Source organism: Cricetulus griseus (assembly GCF_003668045.3).
Source record: "Cricetulus griseus strain 17A/GY chromosome 1 unlocalized genomic scaffold, alternate assembly CriGri-PICRH-1.0 chr1_0, whole genome shotgun sequence".
Taxonomy (NCBI): Eukaryota; Metazoa; Chordata; class Mammalia; order Rodentia; family Cricetidae; genus Cricetulus; species Cricetulus griseus.
Genome location: NW_023276806.1, coordinates 201,734,749 through 201,748,128, shown reverse-complemented (window position 1 = coordinate 201,748,128; position 13,380 = coordinate 201,734,749). Strand labels below are relative to the sequence as shown.

At 35.7% G+C, this 13,380-nt stretch overlaps 1 protein-coding gene across 7 annotated transcripts in view; it reads right to left on the bottom strand.

The window, feature by feature from the left end:
• Positions 1-13,380, bottom strand: part of Pot1 (protection of telomeres 1) — a 65,820-nt gene that overhangs the window by 50,389 nt on the left and 2,051 nt on the right. For 5 of the 7 annotated variants that reach the window (XM_027391316.2, XM_035450865.1, XM_035450864.1 and 2 more), the window contains 3 exons: positions 11,463-11,570; positions 6,935-6,982; positions 3,488-3,602 (listed from right to left, as the gene is read on the bottom strand). In XM_027391316.2, coding sequence (XP_027247117.1) covers positions 3,488-3,602; positions 6,935-6,943 — 124 coding nt within the window. In that variant the 5' untranslated portion in view covers positions 6,944-6,982; positions 11,463-11,570. The remainder of the gene's footprint in view (positions 1-3,487; positions 3,603-6,934; positions 6,983-11,462; positions 11,571-13,380) is intronic. The other 2 variants (XM_027391318.2, XM_027391317.1) reach the window with 1 other exon arrangement.

Sequence of the window (13,380 nt, the reverse complement as noted above, 5' to 3'; positions counted from 1 at the left end):
TAAAATTTTATTTTCTACCAAGTAGGATAAGCTTGGCAGGCCAGTGTCAGGCACAAAGAAGTGATAGTGAGTAAGAGGGTTGTAGTGCTCATTATGATGCGATATTCAGGCAAGGGATGGAGAGAGGCCATTACCACCAATGTGAAGGAAACTAAGGGCATGATGATGTTGTGAAGGAAACTAAGGGCATGATGATGGAAGACAGACAGGGGCTCAGGGAAGGTCAAGTTGAAACGAAAATGCTTAGAAAATTCACATTTAGATCAAACTTTAGCTATTTCAGCTTAATGTTTCATTGGCCTTTAAGACAGACAAAGCTATAAGAACTTTTCATAAAACAGTTCTTGAACATATACTTTTCATCTGGTCAAATTCATAATTATCTCCAGAGCCACAGTCTTCATTGTGGTGTATAGAGTAAGCTACCAGACTATACATTAGCAAAATATGAAAATGAGATTTTCTCATATTCAGCCCATTCAAGAGCTTACGCTGCACTAACTCCTCTGTATTACAATTTTATAACTGCAAAAAATGTAAAACTTATAAAAAATGCGTATATTTGTTTTCAAATATATTTTGCATCATCAAGTCAATGAGGACATCTCTGTATTTGCAACATGACCACAGTATCTAGGATGCAATATGTAAACAATATTTTCTATTTTATCAATAATATACATTGTTTCATGTGTTTAACATGTCTGAAGTTTGGCTTCCCATTAAAAACAAAAAAGATACTTTTGTAGTATTCTTTGTCCTTAACAATGCTAAATACAGTGACCTTGGTAAATCAGTGTTTTGGAATAGGTGAAATAAACAAATGTTCAATTTATTTGAAGTGCATTAAACTAGAGGTAAAGTGTATTCTGTTTTTTATTGTAGTGTGAAAAAAACTAATGGTTTTTGATACGCACTTTTACAATTGGTTTAGAGTCACATTATCATAAATTTATGGATCATACTCTCTTAATTTTCTTTGAAAACAACAAAAATGTAGAGATTAAAACAGTTTTTAATTTCAATCTTTTAATTTCATCAAATATTCTCTTTTGGGTGATGGGGATAAAAGGATATAACATAAGGTCTACCAATTAAAATTTTAGTGCACTGCCCAATGCAATACATGTTTGAAGGGACCAGCTCCCCATTTCGGCAGCCATGACAGTCTCCACGTACTTGCCATGACCTTGCCTTGGTCACTAGAGGTTAGGTGCCTGCTTGTGGCAAGGAACCAATCAATAGTTAGCTGGTGGTGCTATGCTTTATGGCTCTGGGTGTGATTTACGTATAAGTGCACAGCAATGACACGCAGAGCATAGCAACCACCCTGGGAGGGCCTATGGGCCATAACAACCAGTTGACCAATCAACACAGGGCAAGCCCTCCAAGCCTGGAGGCACACCAAACCTGAGCCTGTGCGTACCCCTAGACACTCCCCTTACGCTGTCCTATAAGATCTCTTGGGAGACCCTAGGAGCCTTCTTTTGCTAGCCATCCGCCATGGCGGGTGGGTGAAAGACCTGAGCTAACATGGGGTTAGCTCGTTAAATTACAATAAAGCCTAGTGCAGTTTGCAGCAAGCTCTCGAATCCGCCTGGTGATTGGGGTGACCGTGAACGTGGCCTGGGTCCCCGGATTCTTGAGTTTTTGGGGGTCTAACAAGCCTTACTGTCCATGGATACAGGACATCACTGTCTCTGGTTCCAGCAATATTGTGTGCTGGTCAGTACACTAACTGTAATTTCCTTGCTTAAATTTACTCCCAATGTTGGGGGCCAGGAAATGTCATTAAGAAATATCTGGGTACAAACCTCTAGTTCATCTCAGGGCTACAATTGTAATGCAGATGTGAGCTAATCTGCTATTGAATAGCATGGCTGCAGTGGAGAATGTCTCCTAGTTTGCATCTATACAGAGCTAAGCATTTGAATAGGCCTGCACCTGGGCAGAGGGCTAGGTGTGTAACTAAAAGTGAGGAGAGACAGAGAGTAAGGAGCCATCTAGCAGAGAGGAGTGACCAGGGAGAGGAGTTGCCAGAAGGAGAGAAAAATGTCCTCATGGCCATGGTTAGAAAACAGCTAGGAAGATGCAGAATAGAGAACAGACTCCAGTTTTGCAGCATGGAACTGAGAGCGCTCTAAAGATGTCAAGATGCCCGTCCGTGTGTGGTCTTTATTGCCATTGGGTTGCTAGGAGTTTACAAGTCCATGCTCCCCCACTGAGGCCAAACCTCATGGCTACCTTGGCTTGGGAGCTAGATATGCTGGGCCACGACATCCCAAGTACTTTACACTATCTAGACTATGCTAAATCAAGTCCTTTTTGTTGCCCTTTGAAATTGCTCACAACTGATATGCTTATATGTTAAGTTTGATCTTGTAACTTTGCTAAACTCATTTATTACTTCTCAATGGAACTGTTTTGTGTAGTATTTAGTTTACTATTTACAAACATAGCTATATTTTTTCTTTCCCAATTGGTCATTTATTTTACTGCAACTACTTTGGCTATGACATCCAACACCATGTCTAACACACTAGCGAAAATAGGCCACACTTGAAATATTCTAATTTCTGAGGGCAAGTTTTATTCTTTTCACTGACTGGCATTATGTTAGCTGTGAGAATCACAGACATGATGTTTTCAAAGTTGTGATAATTTCTTCAACACAATCTGCACTGAGCTTTTGTAATGACAAACTTTTATTATTATTATTAATCTTATATTATGGGTATATATATTTCTCACAATATATTTTCTTTATGGTTAACATGGGGCTCATGTAATATACTTTAAAATACAGCAATCTAGTCTAAGCTTACAAGTATTTAACTTCAATTATTTAAAAATTCTCTACTTTAACTTCTCTTCCCAGAACACTTTTCAGTTCATACTTGGCATATTCTATACTGTGTATATCCATCAACATATGTTATGGCTAGCTTCTCTCTTCTGTTTGTCTTTCATTTCATTTCATATTGAGGGTGACTGATGTGCTGTTATAGTAGTGTAATGTTCAGTATCTGCTAGTATGCTCACCTTAATCAAGAAATTTATCTACTTTCATATCATTTAGCATCTTTTTAAAAATATTTTAATTTTTACCACCTTTTTTTTTTTTTAGATTTCATTTATTTATTATGTATACAGTCTTCTGCCTGCATGTCAGCAGAGGGCACCAGATCTCATTCAAGGTGGTTGTGAGCCACCATTTGGTTGCTGGGAATTGAACTCTGGACCTCTAGAAGAGCAGTCAGTGCTCTTAAACTCTGAGCCATCTCTCCAGCCCTCATTTAGCATCTGTATTTAGTTTGTAAATAAGGCCCTGGAATCTATAGACCACATTCACTTCACAAATTAAATGGCCAAGTATTACTCATCAGTATTGTTTGACAATTAAAAATCAGGATTGCACTTTTTCTGTGTCCCTGAGATCATTAAATGCAGTTCTTGGTCATAAAACACCACATACATTGATACCTACCAGTTCCTTTGCTGAGGTATGGAGGCTTAAAGAATTTCACAACAGCATAGACATTGACAATTGCACCTTCTTTAAGTAGATTCAGGGGTGTGTATGTATAGGGAGTTACTGGAACCTAAAAAAAAGAAAAGAAAGCAATTATATCACTAAGTATCTACATTTTAAAATATTATGACTATATATATATAAAATTTACCAAGTCTATATAATTTCATTTTAAAAGATTTTTCCTAAAGGGAAGGGCTTCAAAATGCAAAAGGGAAAGATAAAAAAGAGAAAGAAAAGGTTGCTATAGAAACCAACTAGTTTTCTTGAAGTAATTTAATTCATAAGTAGAGAAATTAACACATCAGCCTGCAAAAGTATAACCAGTTTTAATTTTAATTATACTTCTTCAATAAGAAAAGCAAAAAAAAAAAATCCATTAAAACATCAAAAGTTGGTGTATACAGTGAAGCCATACAGAAAATACTTTTAAATATGTGCCTCATCAGTGTTAAAGCTCTAAGAGAAATCTTACAGAGCAGATGACTAAGTGAAGGAAGGCATCTGGCCACTAGAGTGTTGTGCTGTCAATAAAGGATTCTGGACCTTGCAAGGCTAGAGCAATGTTTCTGTCTTGAATATTCCTAAGTGCATTTAGTTCTAAGGGTTGATTCAGAAATAAGTTGAATAAGGCAATTCACAACAGTAACAACAGAAAAGAAAGTATCCTGTAAGGCTGTATCTCATGCTAACAGCATCACTAAATTAACACGTAAAATTTCAGTAGTCCATTTACTCCTGCCCATTGAGAAATGAATTTAACATGCCACTCTGAAACTGACTATTTAAAATCTCAAACAGAGATGAATTCTTTTTAAGAAAGCTGATTCTTTGGCACAGACAAAGAAGGGCTTTGCAATTTAGTCAGTCTTTAATATACAAGAAGAGTTTAGCTCATTAATTATGATAGAATAATGTTCAGCAAAAGGAATATAAAAGAGAAGATTTGGGCTGTCAAATCAAGGCAGCAAAACACCTGGACCCAGTATCCTGCCTTAACAAGTATGGCCCTGATACTGAGGAAATGGGAGCTCGAGAAGAGCTTAGGGAGACTAAACAGTATCTGCACACCTGTTTACTGATTCAAAGCAGAAAATGAAAAAAACAAACAAACAAAAAAATAACTTTGCAATTATTAGTTTGCCTTTCCATGAAAATTAGTTACTATAAATTCATATAGCTGTTATTCTTTTCAATATAAATAAGTTAACTTTTTTCTTCATAGTCATTCTCTTATAAGTCAGGTTAATGTACGCATGAAAGGCAATTATCTGTGAACATCTAAATAAATTTACATCATACTTCCAAATAAGCCCAAACTGAGTAGCAATGTGTTTCCCTTGCTGACAGTAAAGCATGATATCCTAAAACAAGACTTTGAACTTGAGACAAAAGTTGTTAGGGGAGAGTTAATAGGGTTAGGTAAGGGGAGTGATAAATAAGTATGTATCGCTGATAAGTGGTATCATGTATCATGAACAAAACTGTCACAAAGTCAACAGCACTTACTAGCACTCAGATATAACAGTATATCAGGGATCGAATAATAGTCTGACAAGTTGATATAAAAGTGTGTAATATCTATGCCAATAGGAATACAGCATTTAAAGCATTCTACCATGCCCTAAGCTAGTAACATGACCTCGTACTTCTCTTTATGACAGTGCCTCCTGTGGCACTCTATTGCTCGAGGAATATTCCTAAAAGAAAGGGACTGCTGTAGCCAACACACTGGCAAATCGAAGATTTAAATACAACCGGTGTGGCTATGAAATGAGTTTTTTTTTTTTTTTTGGACCTCAGACAGAATCTCCTTATGAGATCTAGGGTGTAACCCTCCTGCTTGAGTTCTGTCATGCTGGGATTACAGCATGAGCCAACATTTAGCTATAAATGTTTTATTTTTTTATTCCGATGGCCTCTCATGTCCAGCTGCTGCAGTAGTAGACAACACAGATCTAGAAAGTTACTTACTCTAAGATACTAAAACACATTCACTAAAAAACAACAGGATATAATACACTAACGACAATTTGATGACATCTTCAAAAACGCTTCAACATACATATAACCTAGCTATGTCTCACAAAGACATAAAAGGTCTATATTATGTTTTGATAGCTTAACACAAAGCTTATCACACAAAGGGGCAAGAGAATGTGAGTACTAGGGACTGAGGATGTACCTCAGAGACAATGTTGACTGTCAGTGTAAAGAGTTCAGATTTAATCCTTAGAACCAACCAAAAACACAATAGCTTCTCATCAAACAAACAAACAAACAAACAACAACAACAACAACAAAAACACCCCTAAAACAAGGGTTAAAGGAAATCTTCATTTACAGCAGTGGATGAGAATCAAGACAACTATGCTTGAAGGAATGCAAATTATCTAGCAAGGCTGGGGAGATGGTTCATAGAGGAAGCACTGGCCATACATACATGAGGAAACACCCAGGTAAACACTGGCTGGGTTTGGCAGTCCAGTTCACCTGTAATCACAACTCTCTGGAGTTAGAGACAGAGAACCCAGGAGCAAGATGGTTAGCTAGACTACAGTTAGCAAACTCTGTGTTTCAGTGGGATATCCTGCTTTAGGATATATGGCAAATATACTTCCCAGGTATACACACAGTGGTTAAAGACGGCTTACTCCTCTTGCAGAGGAATTGAGGTTTGGTTTCTTGCAGCCATATTAAGTAGCTCACAAACATCTGTAACTCTAGTTCCAGGAGACATCCTGGAACTCACAAACATCTGTAACTCTAGTTCCTTCTGGCATCTGTGGGTATCTGCATGCAAGTGTTGTACATAACTCAACATACAGAAACAGAAATAAATAACAAATAAATATAGATAAAATATACACATTATATTAAACTTTATTTATGTATTGCTCTTTCCAGTTTCATTCATCTCCTATAAAAATGGAACAGTTCATTAGAAACCAAAATTTTATAAAACAAAAAAGTTAAAAGTGTCTAAATGTAAAAATCTTTTGTATTTACAAAATTTGTTAAATCACAATTCAGCACACAAGAATCTGCTTTAATACAAGGTGACAAAAGAACATAAATATGCCCGTTGTTTAAACTAATAAAAATTGCTTGTCTCCATAAAGAAAGACCTGGTTTCCTATCAGTCTTCTTACTTGTGCATAACTTATGCAGAGATATTAGTAGATAATATAGGCAAAAAATAATCAAATATTGTTAGACAAATACAAAACTATAATGTAACATCATCATATAAAAAAGTGAAGATACTGGTTTTCCAATGGATTGGCACTAAACTAAAATATGACTATAAAGTAGACTAATTTAAGTTAAATTATAAAGTAGATCAAAATATGAAGCAGATGCATAAATGTGTATTTCACTGTATATTAAATATCACCTTACCAAAGACATTCCTTCTGTGGAAAATCCTCTTAGACATTTACCAAAAACCTGAAAATGAAACAGAAACTTGTTTGTTTGTATGTTACTTCTGATATGACCACAGGTTTTTGAAAACAGTTCAACTATACATTTAACAATACTCAGATTCCCTACAGCGGTATAAAGTTTGGTTCCCATGACCCATGTCAGGCATTCACAACCACCTGCACCTCCAGTTCCAGGGGACCCACCACACTGCTCTGACCTCCAGAGGCACCTGCATTCAGGTGTACAAACTTCTACTCATACATAAATTCCCATAATTAAAAAATCTTTTAAAAAATGTTAAAGATGTCAGATCAAATGAAAATGTAGTAAATAAAAGGGAATCAACCTTCTCAAATCTCCCAAAAGCAACTACATTAGCCAATATTACACTCATCACAGAGGAAGAGACTGACAATCGAACACTGCACTTTCAGTGCAGGGCAGCATTGTGTTATCTATTGGTGCTATGGGCAATTTTAGTGGGGTAGTTGATGGGGGAGGTCTTTCTGTGTATATGTTTGTCTTATTGGTTGATAAATAAAGCACTGTTGGCCAATAGGGAAGCAAGATAGGTGGGACTAGGAGAGGAGGATTCTGGGAAATGTAGTAAAGAGTTGCCATGTCCACAAGAGAGGATGCATGTCCTTGGTAAGATAAGTCTTTAAAAAATATATAGATTAATGCTTATGGTTGATAATTAAGACTGAGCTAGCATATAAGAAATTCTAGTCATTGGCCAGCAGCATTGTAACTAATATTAATCTCTGTGTGTTACTTGGGGCCCCTAACATGGCGGCAGAACTCAGGCAGCTGGCGGAAAGAGTTGTCGTTATAGGTAGTAAGTGATGGAAGGGGAAGAAGAGGCTTTTGAAGCCTCAAACTCTGCACTTTATGAGTGGCACTTTTATGGCTCATAAGCACTGTTATCATTTTTATTTCCTCATAATCCTCTGCTGTCCCTGCTATCCTTCACTGACCTCAGATCCAACTCTTGAGTGTTCCTAAGGCTCTCCAGAAATACTGTAGGCTTTCAGCACCAGATTGAGACTGCTGAGGCGACAGACTGACTGCTAAACAGGGTTCTCAGCCTTGTCAGCATTCAGAAGGCCATTCTAAAGATTATCCAGCCTCCACAGTCTAAGCAAATAATACATAGTATTTCTATCAGTTCTCTTCCTCTAGAAAACTCTAATATGCTGTTGAAGTTAAGTGACAAATATATGAATATTCACTAAATAACTCTCATTACTTCTATGTCTAAAATTTTGTATAATAAAGGCTGGCAAAGTGGTTCAATCAGTTAAAGAAGCTGATAAAAAGCCTGACAACCTGAATTTGTTTGCAGGAACGACATGGGGGAAGGAGAGGACCAACTAGGCATGCTGTCCTTTGACCTCTATGTTCCCGAACAGCTAGTTAGCTATATTTTTTATAGAAGAAAATATTCTTCTAAACATTCTAATATCATGAAAAGTGCTGCAATTTGTCAAATACAATTTCTGCATCAACTTATATAATCATTTAATATGCTTCCCCTTCATTAAATTAAGGTAATTATTGCAGCGATTCAAACTTGTCGTTTTTACATTTTTAAAGACATTTTTTACATCTCTGCTTGGGATTAAATCCTACTCATTCTAATTCTATCCATAGGCTATAGGTTTACCTTGACTGTACTTGGTTAAGGTATTTGCAGGCATGTATTTTTAAAAATCACTAAGGACAGTATGAGCACAATGAGTTCCAAAATTCAGTAATTTTTTTAATTGCACTACTTTATTTGAATGGGAAACAGATATGTAAGTTTACAGGTTCTGTTGAATACTAATATTGAAATTAAGTGAAAGGAGAAACCATTCCTTTATATACATTGCCAACTGACACTTTACAATTTTAAAGACATCACTTTTTTAGATATATTTTATATATGTAAAATATGTTTGACAAATTACCAAAATTTAAACTCTAAGTGAATATCATTAGTAACTCTAAATCTATTCTAATATAATAAAGTAATATAAAATTATCCTGCCACTTTAGAATACTTTTCTAGTCATTTGCTAATTTTTCCAAAACTAATATAACACTGTTTCTTTTGATTTTAAATTTTGTCAATTCATAAAAACATAACATACATATGCAGATAAATCTATTAGATAGAATAGTCTTACCCATATAATAAGTATATATTCACAAGCATAATTATTTTGAAATATAATTGAGAAGAAAATAATTTAAATATTTGTAATCCAGGCATACAAAAACAAAGAAACAAAAAACTAAGGACATACAATGGGTTTAATAAAATCAACCCAAATCAGGCATGGTGTTATGTCTATAATTTTAGCACTTGAGAGACTGAAGCAAGGGCAATCACAATTTCATAGCGGTCTAGACTGTTTAGTGAAACCCTAGCAGAGTTGGGTAAGGCTTGGCATGCAGTTCAATGGAAAAGCTTGTGTATGACATGAATAAAGCCCCAAAGTTTGAACTAAAAACAGAAAAGTGGGCTGGAGATATGGCTTGGCCATTAAAAGGTTAAGAGTACTGGTTGCTCTGCCACAGGACCTGGGTTTGATTCCTAGTACTCATATGGTAGCTCACAACTACCTATAACTCCAGGTCCAGGAAACCTGACACCCTCGTGTAGTATCTGAGAGTACCAGACACATACGTGGTGCGCACACACACACACACACACACACACACACAGCGGCAAATCATTCACACACATAAAAAATTTTAAAACAGAAAGGTCAAAAATTCCAGAAACAACAGAGAAGAAAACAGTCAGGAAGGATTTAATATCAATTAAAATTTATCCAAACAGAGGAAAATACAAACACAAAAAAAGGAAAAAGGAGGTATAAAAAAGACATGCTGGAATCTCTGTGTTGAAAACTATAATGCAAGTTAATTACTGAACAGAGTAAAGATATTAGGACAGAAGAAAGTACTGTAAGAAAATAAAAAATACAGAAAGTTGATGACATAAAAAGGTGACACTTGCAATATATCAAACGGACCTCTAGCCAGCTATGAGCAAAAAAAATTATGATGACAAGAGCTAGAAATGAAGTATTACTACTAATCTTATCAACACTACAATGCATCAAAAGAAAATTTATACCAGTATGTTGGTTAACTTAAATGAAAAGAACAATTTCCTTTAGAAGCAAATAATGCCAAAAGTTCCCTCAAGTTAAAGATGACATTTATTGTCAATAGTTCTCCCACAAACATGTTGCTGGGCACAACTGGCTTGACTGTGGCTTACTTTAAATGTTCATAAACATTTAGGGTAGCAAGAATCTTGTTCTAAGCTATTCACACAATGAAGGAGGAGGAGCTGCAGACAATTTTTTTCATGAGAACTGCATTCTTATACAAGAGTGTTGTCATAACAAAGCTTCACACCAATAGCCTTGGTAATGTAGAAGCAAATACCCATAGCAAACCCAACAGAGTATCAAAAATAAACAGTTGTTCCTAAAGATGCAGATAATTTTAACAGGGAAAAAAAATCAATCAAGGTGAACTACACATTAACAGACTAAAGGAAGACTACTGGTCATCTGCATTCAAGGTAAACCAAAACTCAACTTCCAATTAAGAAGGGACTATCACCGAATCAAGATGTGAAGATATTTACTCAATCTGACAGAGGTCAATTTGAAAAGCAGATATACTTACTAATAAAATAACATTTGAGAGGATGGATGATTTATTATTGACACTCTGGGAAAATTAACTCAATTTTCTATTCTTCCACAGACTAGTGTCATACAAAAATGTCATCTGTCCATAAAAGCAGTTATAGTGGTTCTTCTTCTGGTCTGTACATGTGGTCTTTCTGCCTTTAGTATACAACACAGGCTACCTGAATGAGGAGTTTAATGAGCACCCAGGTTATATCCCTGATCTCCGGGAAAGGGCAAAGAGTATTAATATGACATTTGTTGGGATTTTGGAAGACAGTCATGATCACATCAAAAGAGGTTCCTCACAGTCCTAGTTGTCTGTCATAAACTGTATTAAATTAGATCACACACCTTTAAACAACATATATCTAAAATATGAAAAATAGGATATGCTAATGAAATATGAAAGTCTTTTCAGGATTAGGTACTAATTATAATTGTGTGTTTTCTTTGCAAAGTAGCGTGTTGAGGGCAAAATTTAAAGAAAGTTACTAAATTAGGTCACCCTAGCCAAAGTAAAAACAGAGCGGTTAGCTATTGTGAGTCTGGTTGTGAGAGTAGAGATCTCATGGAAAAGTAAAGAGAGGTAGGAGGAGGATACTAAACAACCCTTTGGCAAAGGAAAAAGTAGGTTTTCCTTATATAGATATTGTCTGTCTACATTACTGCAAATGTATTACCAATTAAAACTCACTCGAGAGTGTGTGTGTGTGTGGGGGGGGGGTTCATGTAAATATATAAAGTTACTTATTCCTAGAGTATAAGTAAATGGTAAAGAGAAAGGAAGCATGCTTACCTACCTTAAAGTCTAATCTTCAAAATAGTTGCTTTACTTCCTCAAGACATTAAGAAAAAAACAAAACAAAACAAACAAAAACAAAACAAAACAAAAAACAAATGAGCTTTTCCTGAAAGGCAAAGAAAAGCAGTTAGCAAAGAAGACAATGTTTAACAGTATGTAAGCAAAAGTTAGAATTTATAGAGTGGTAACAACACTGGCAAAACACTCAAAGACACTTGGAGATTCTGAAGAGGGTTCCCTCATATGACTAGCTGAAAGTTACACACACACACACACACACACACACACACACACAAATACAACTATCTGTGCAACCCTAGACTGATGTAGCCTTTGCTACTAATGACTTATCAAGGATATGGCTCAAAATATCTTCAGCAAGCACACTCATTTGCCTTTAAAAGCTTGTACTGGCCCAGTCCTTGCTATAAACTCACAGTTCATTATGATATGCTTTTCAAGTTGTAATGCCATTCTATTCCTAAATAAGCTGACTAATCTTTAGAGAATCTTTCTCTCGTGCTCATTTAGACCATTCTTTCAGAAAGTCAATATATTGTGGTCACATGAATATTATAATTTACCTCAGAAAAATCAGAGGACCTAAAACAAATATCAATCATAATTCAATCTGTTAAACAACCCTCTTGTTTTAGAGACAAAGAATGACGAAGTAAATCAATTTTTCCAAGCTTTGTTTTATCCTCTAATACTATCTCTGCATAACAATAAAAAAAATAAAGCTTTCTTTTAGAAAGCAATGACAATTTAATAAAAAAATTCCAAATATGAAATGATAAATTCATAAACTAGAATGGTGTGGTCAAATCAATACACTAAGACACAGTGTAATTTAGTTTTTCTTCCAGTTCAGTAACTAACCGTTCTGTCAACTCTAAAAAAGTTATTTACTCAAAACAACAAAGTGTATCATCACCACAATTTTCAAATTTTCTTTGTTTCTTATTTTTAATGACAGATATATCATGGACTATTTGTAAGCATCCATATAGATATGTATTTTCCTTATTGAAAATGTTTAAAAGTAGGTCCTAAAAACCTACCTCTCACATGAATATTTCAGACTTACCCATAACTAGCAAAGCTCCAACTTTACTGACAAGACAGAAATCATACCAGCTTTATTCATAAAACTCATTGTAAAACTATAGGCATAAACTAGGGATACAGACAATGCATGATTCATAGTAAAGATGTAAAGCTTTACTCAGAAGTAAAATGCTAGAAAGAATAATAACAACAAATAACTGGACAACCTGAAAATTTCAAACCTTTCTCTCACCCATCAATTGAGGGATAAGGCAATAAACTACCAGACAGGTGAGGAAAGAGATTCTTCAGTGACAGAAGAGAGGCTGCACCTGCTTAGCCAAAGCAAAAGTCGGATACTGTCTAGCACCTGTGACAAAATGTATCAGACATTTTTTTAATGGACAGTTAAGGCCAGGAATGGGCTTTACCAGTGTACAATGCACCCAGGCGCTACTAACCAAGGGGATTCGGTCATTTACAAGCTCTTCTTCACAGACTTGAAAGGTTAAGCCCCAAACAGCAGCAGCAGTTACTGGAGGAAAGGCAAGAACCTTGTGTGACTCTTTCCCCCTTACCTTTCATTTAGAAAAAAAAGGGCCTAAAAATTTGAGTAACAAGCCTATGAATTTGGTAAAACCCAGTGGATGGAAAACGCAAAACACCTTCTACTCCTATTTGGACTATTTGGAAAGAGAACACAGGAGTAAGTCTAAACCTACAGTCCGAAGAAGGTAAAGATGAGTGGCCCCACACCAGAGACCTATCCAAACTTGAACTCGGGGCTTAAATACGTGTTTCCTCTCCTTTAGCTCAGCATGGATGGGAATTTAAAACAGTAACCTTCCCTAACTCATTACCCCTCT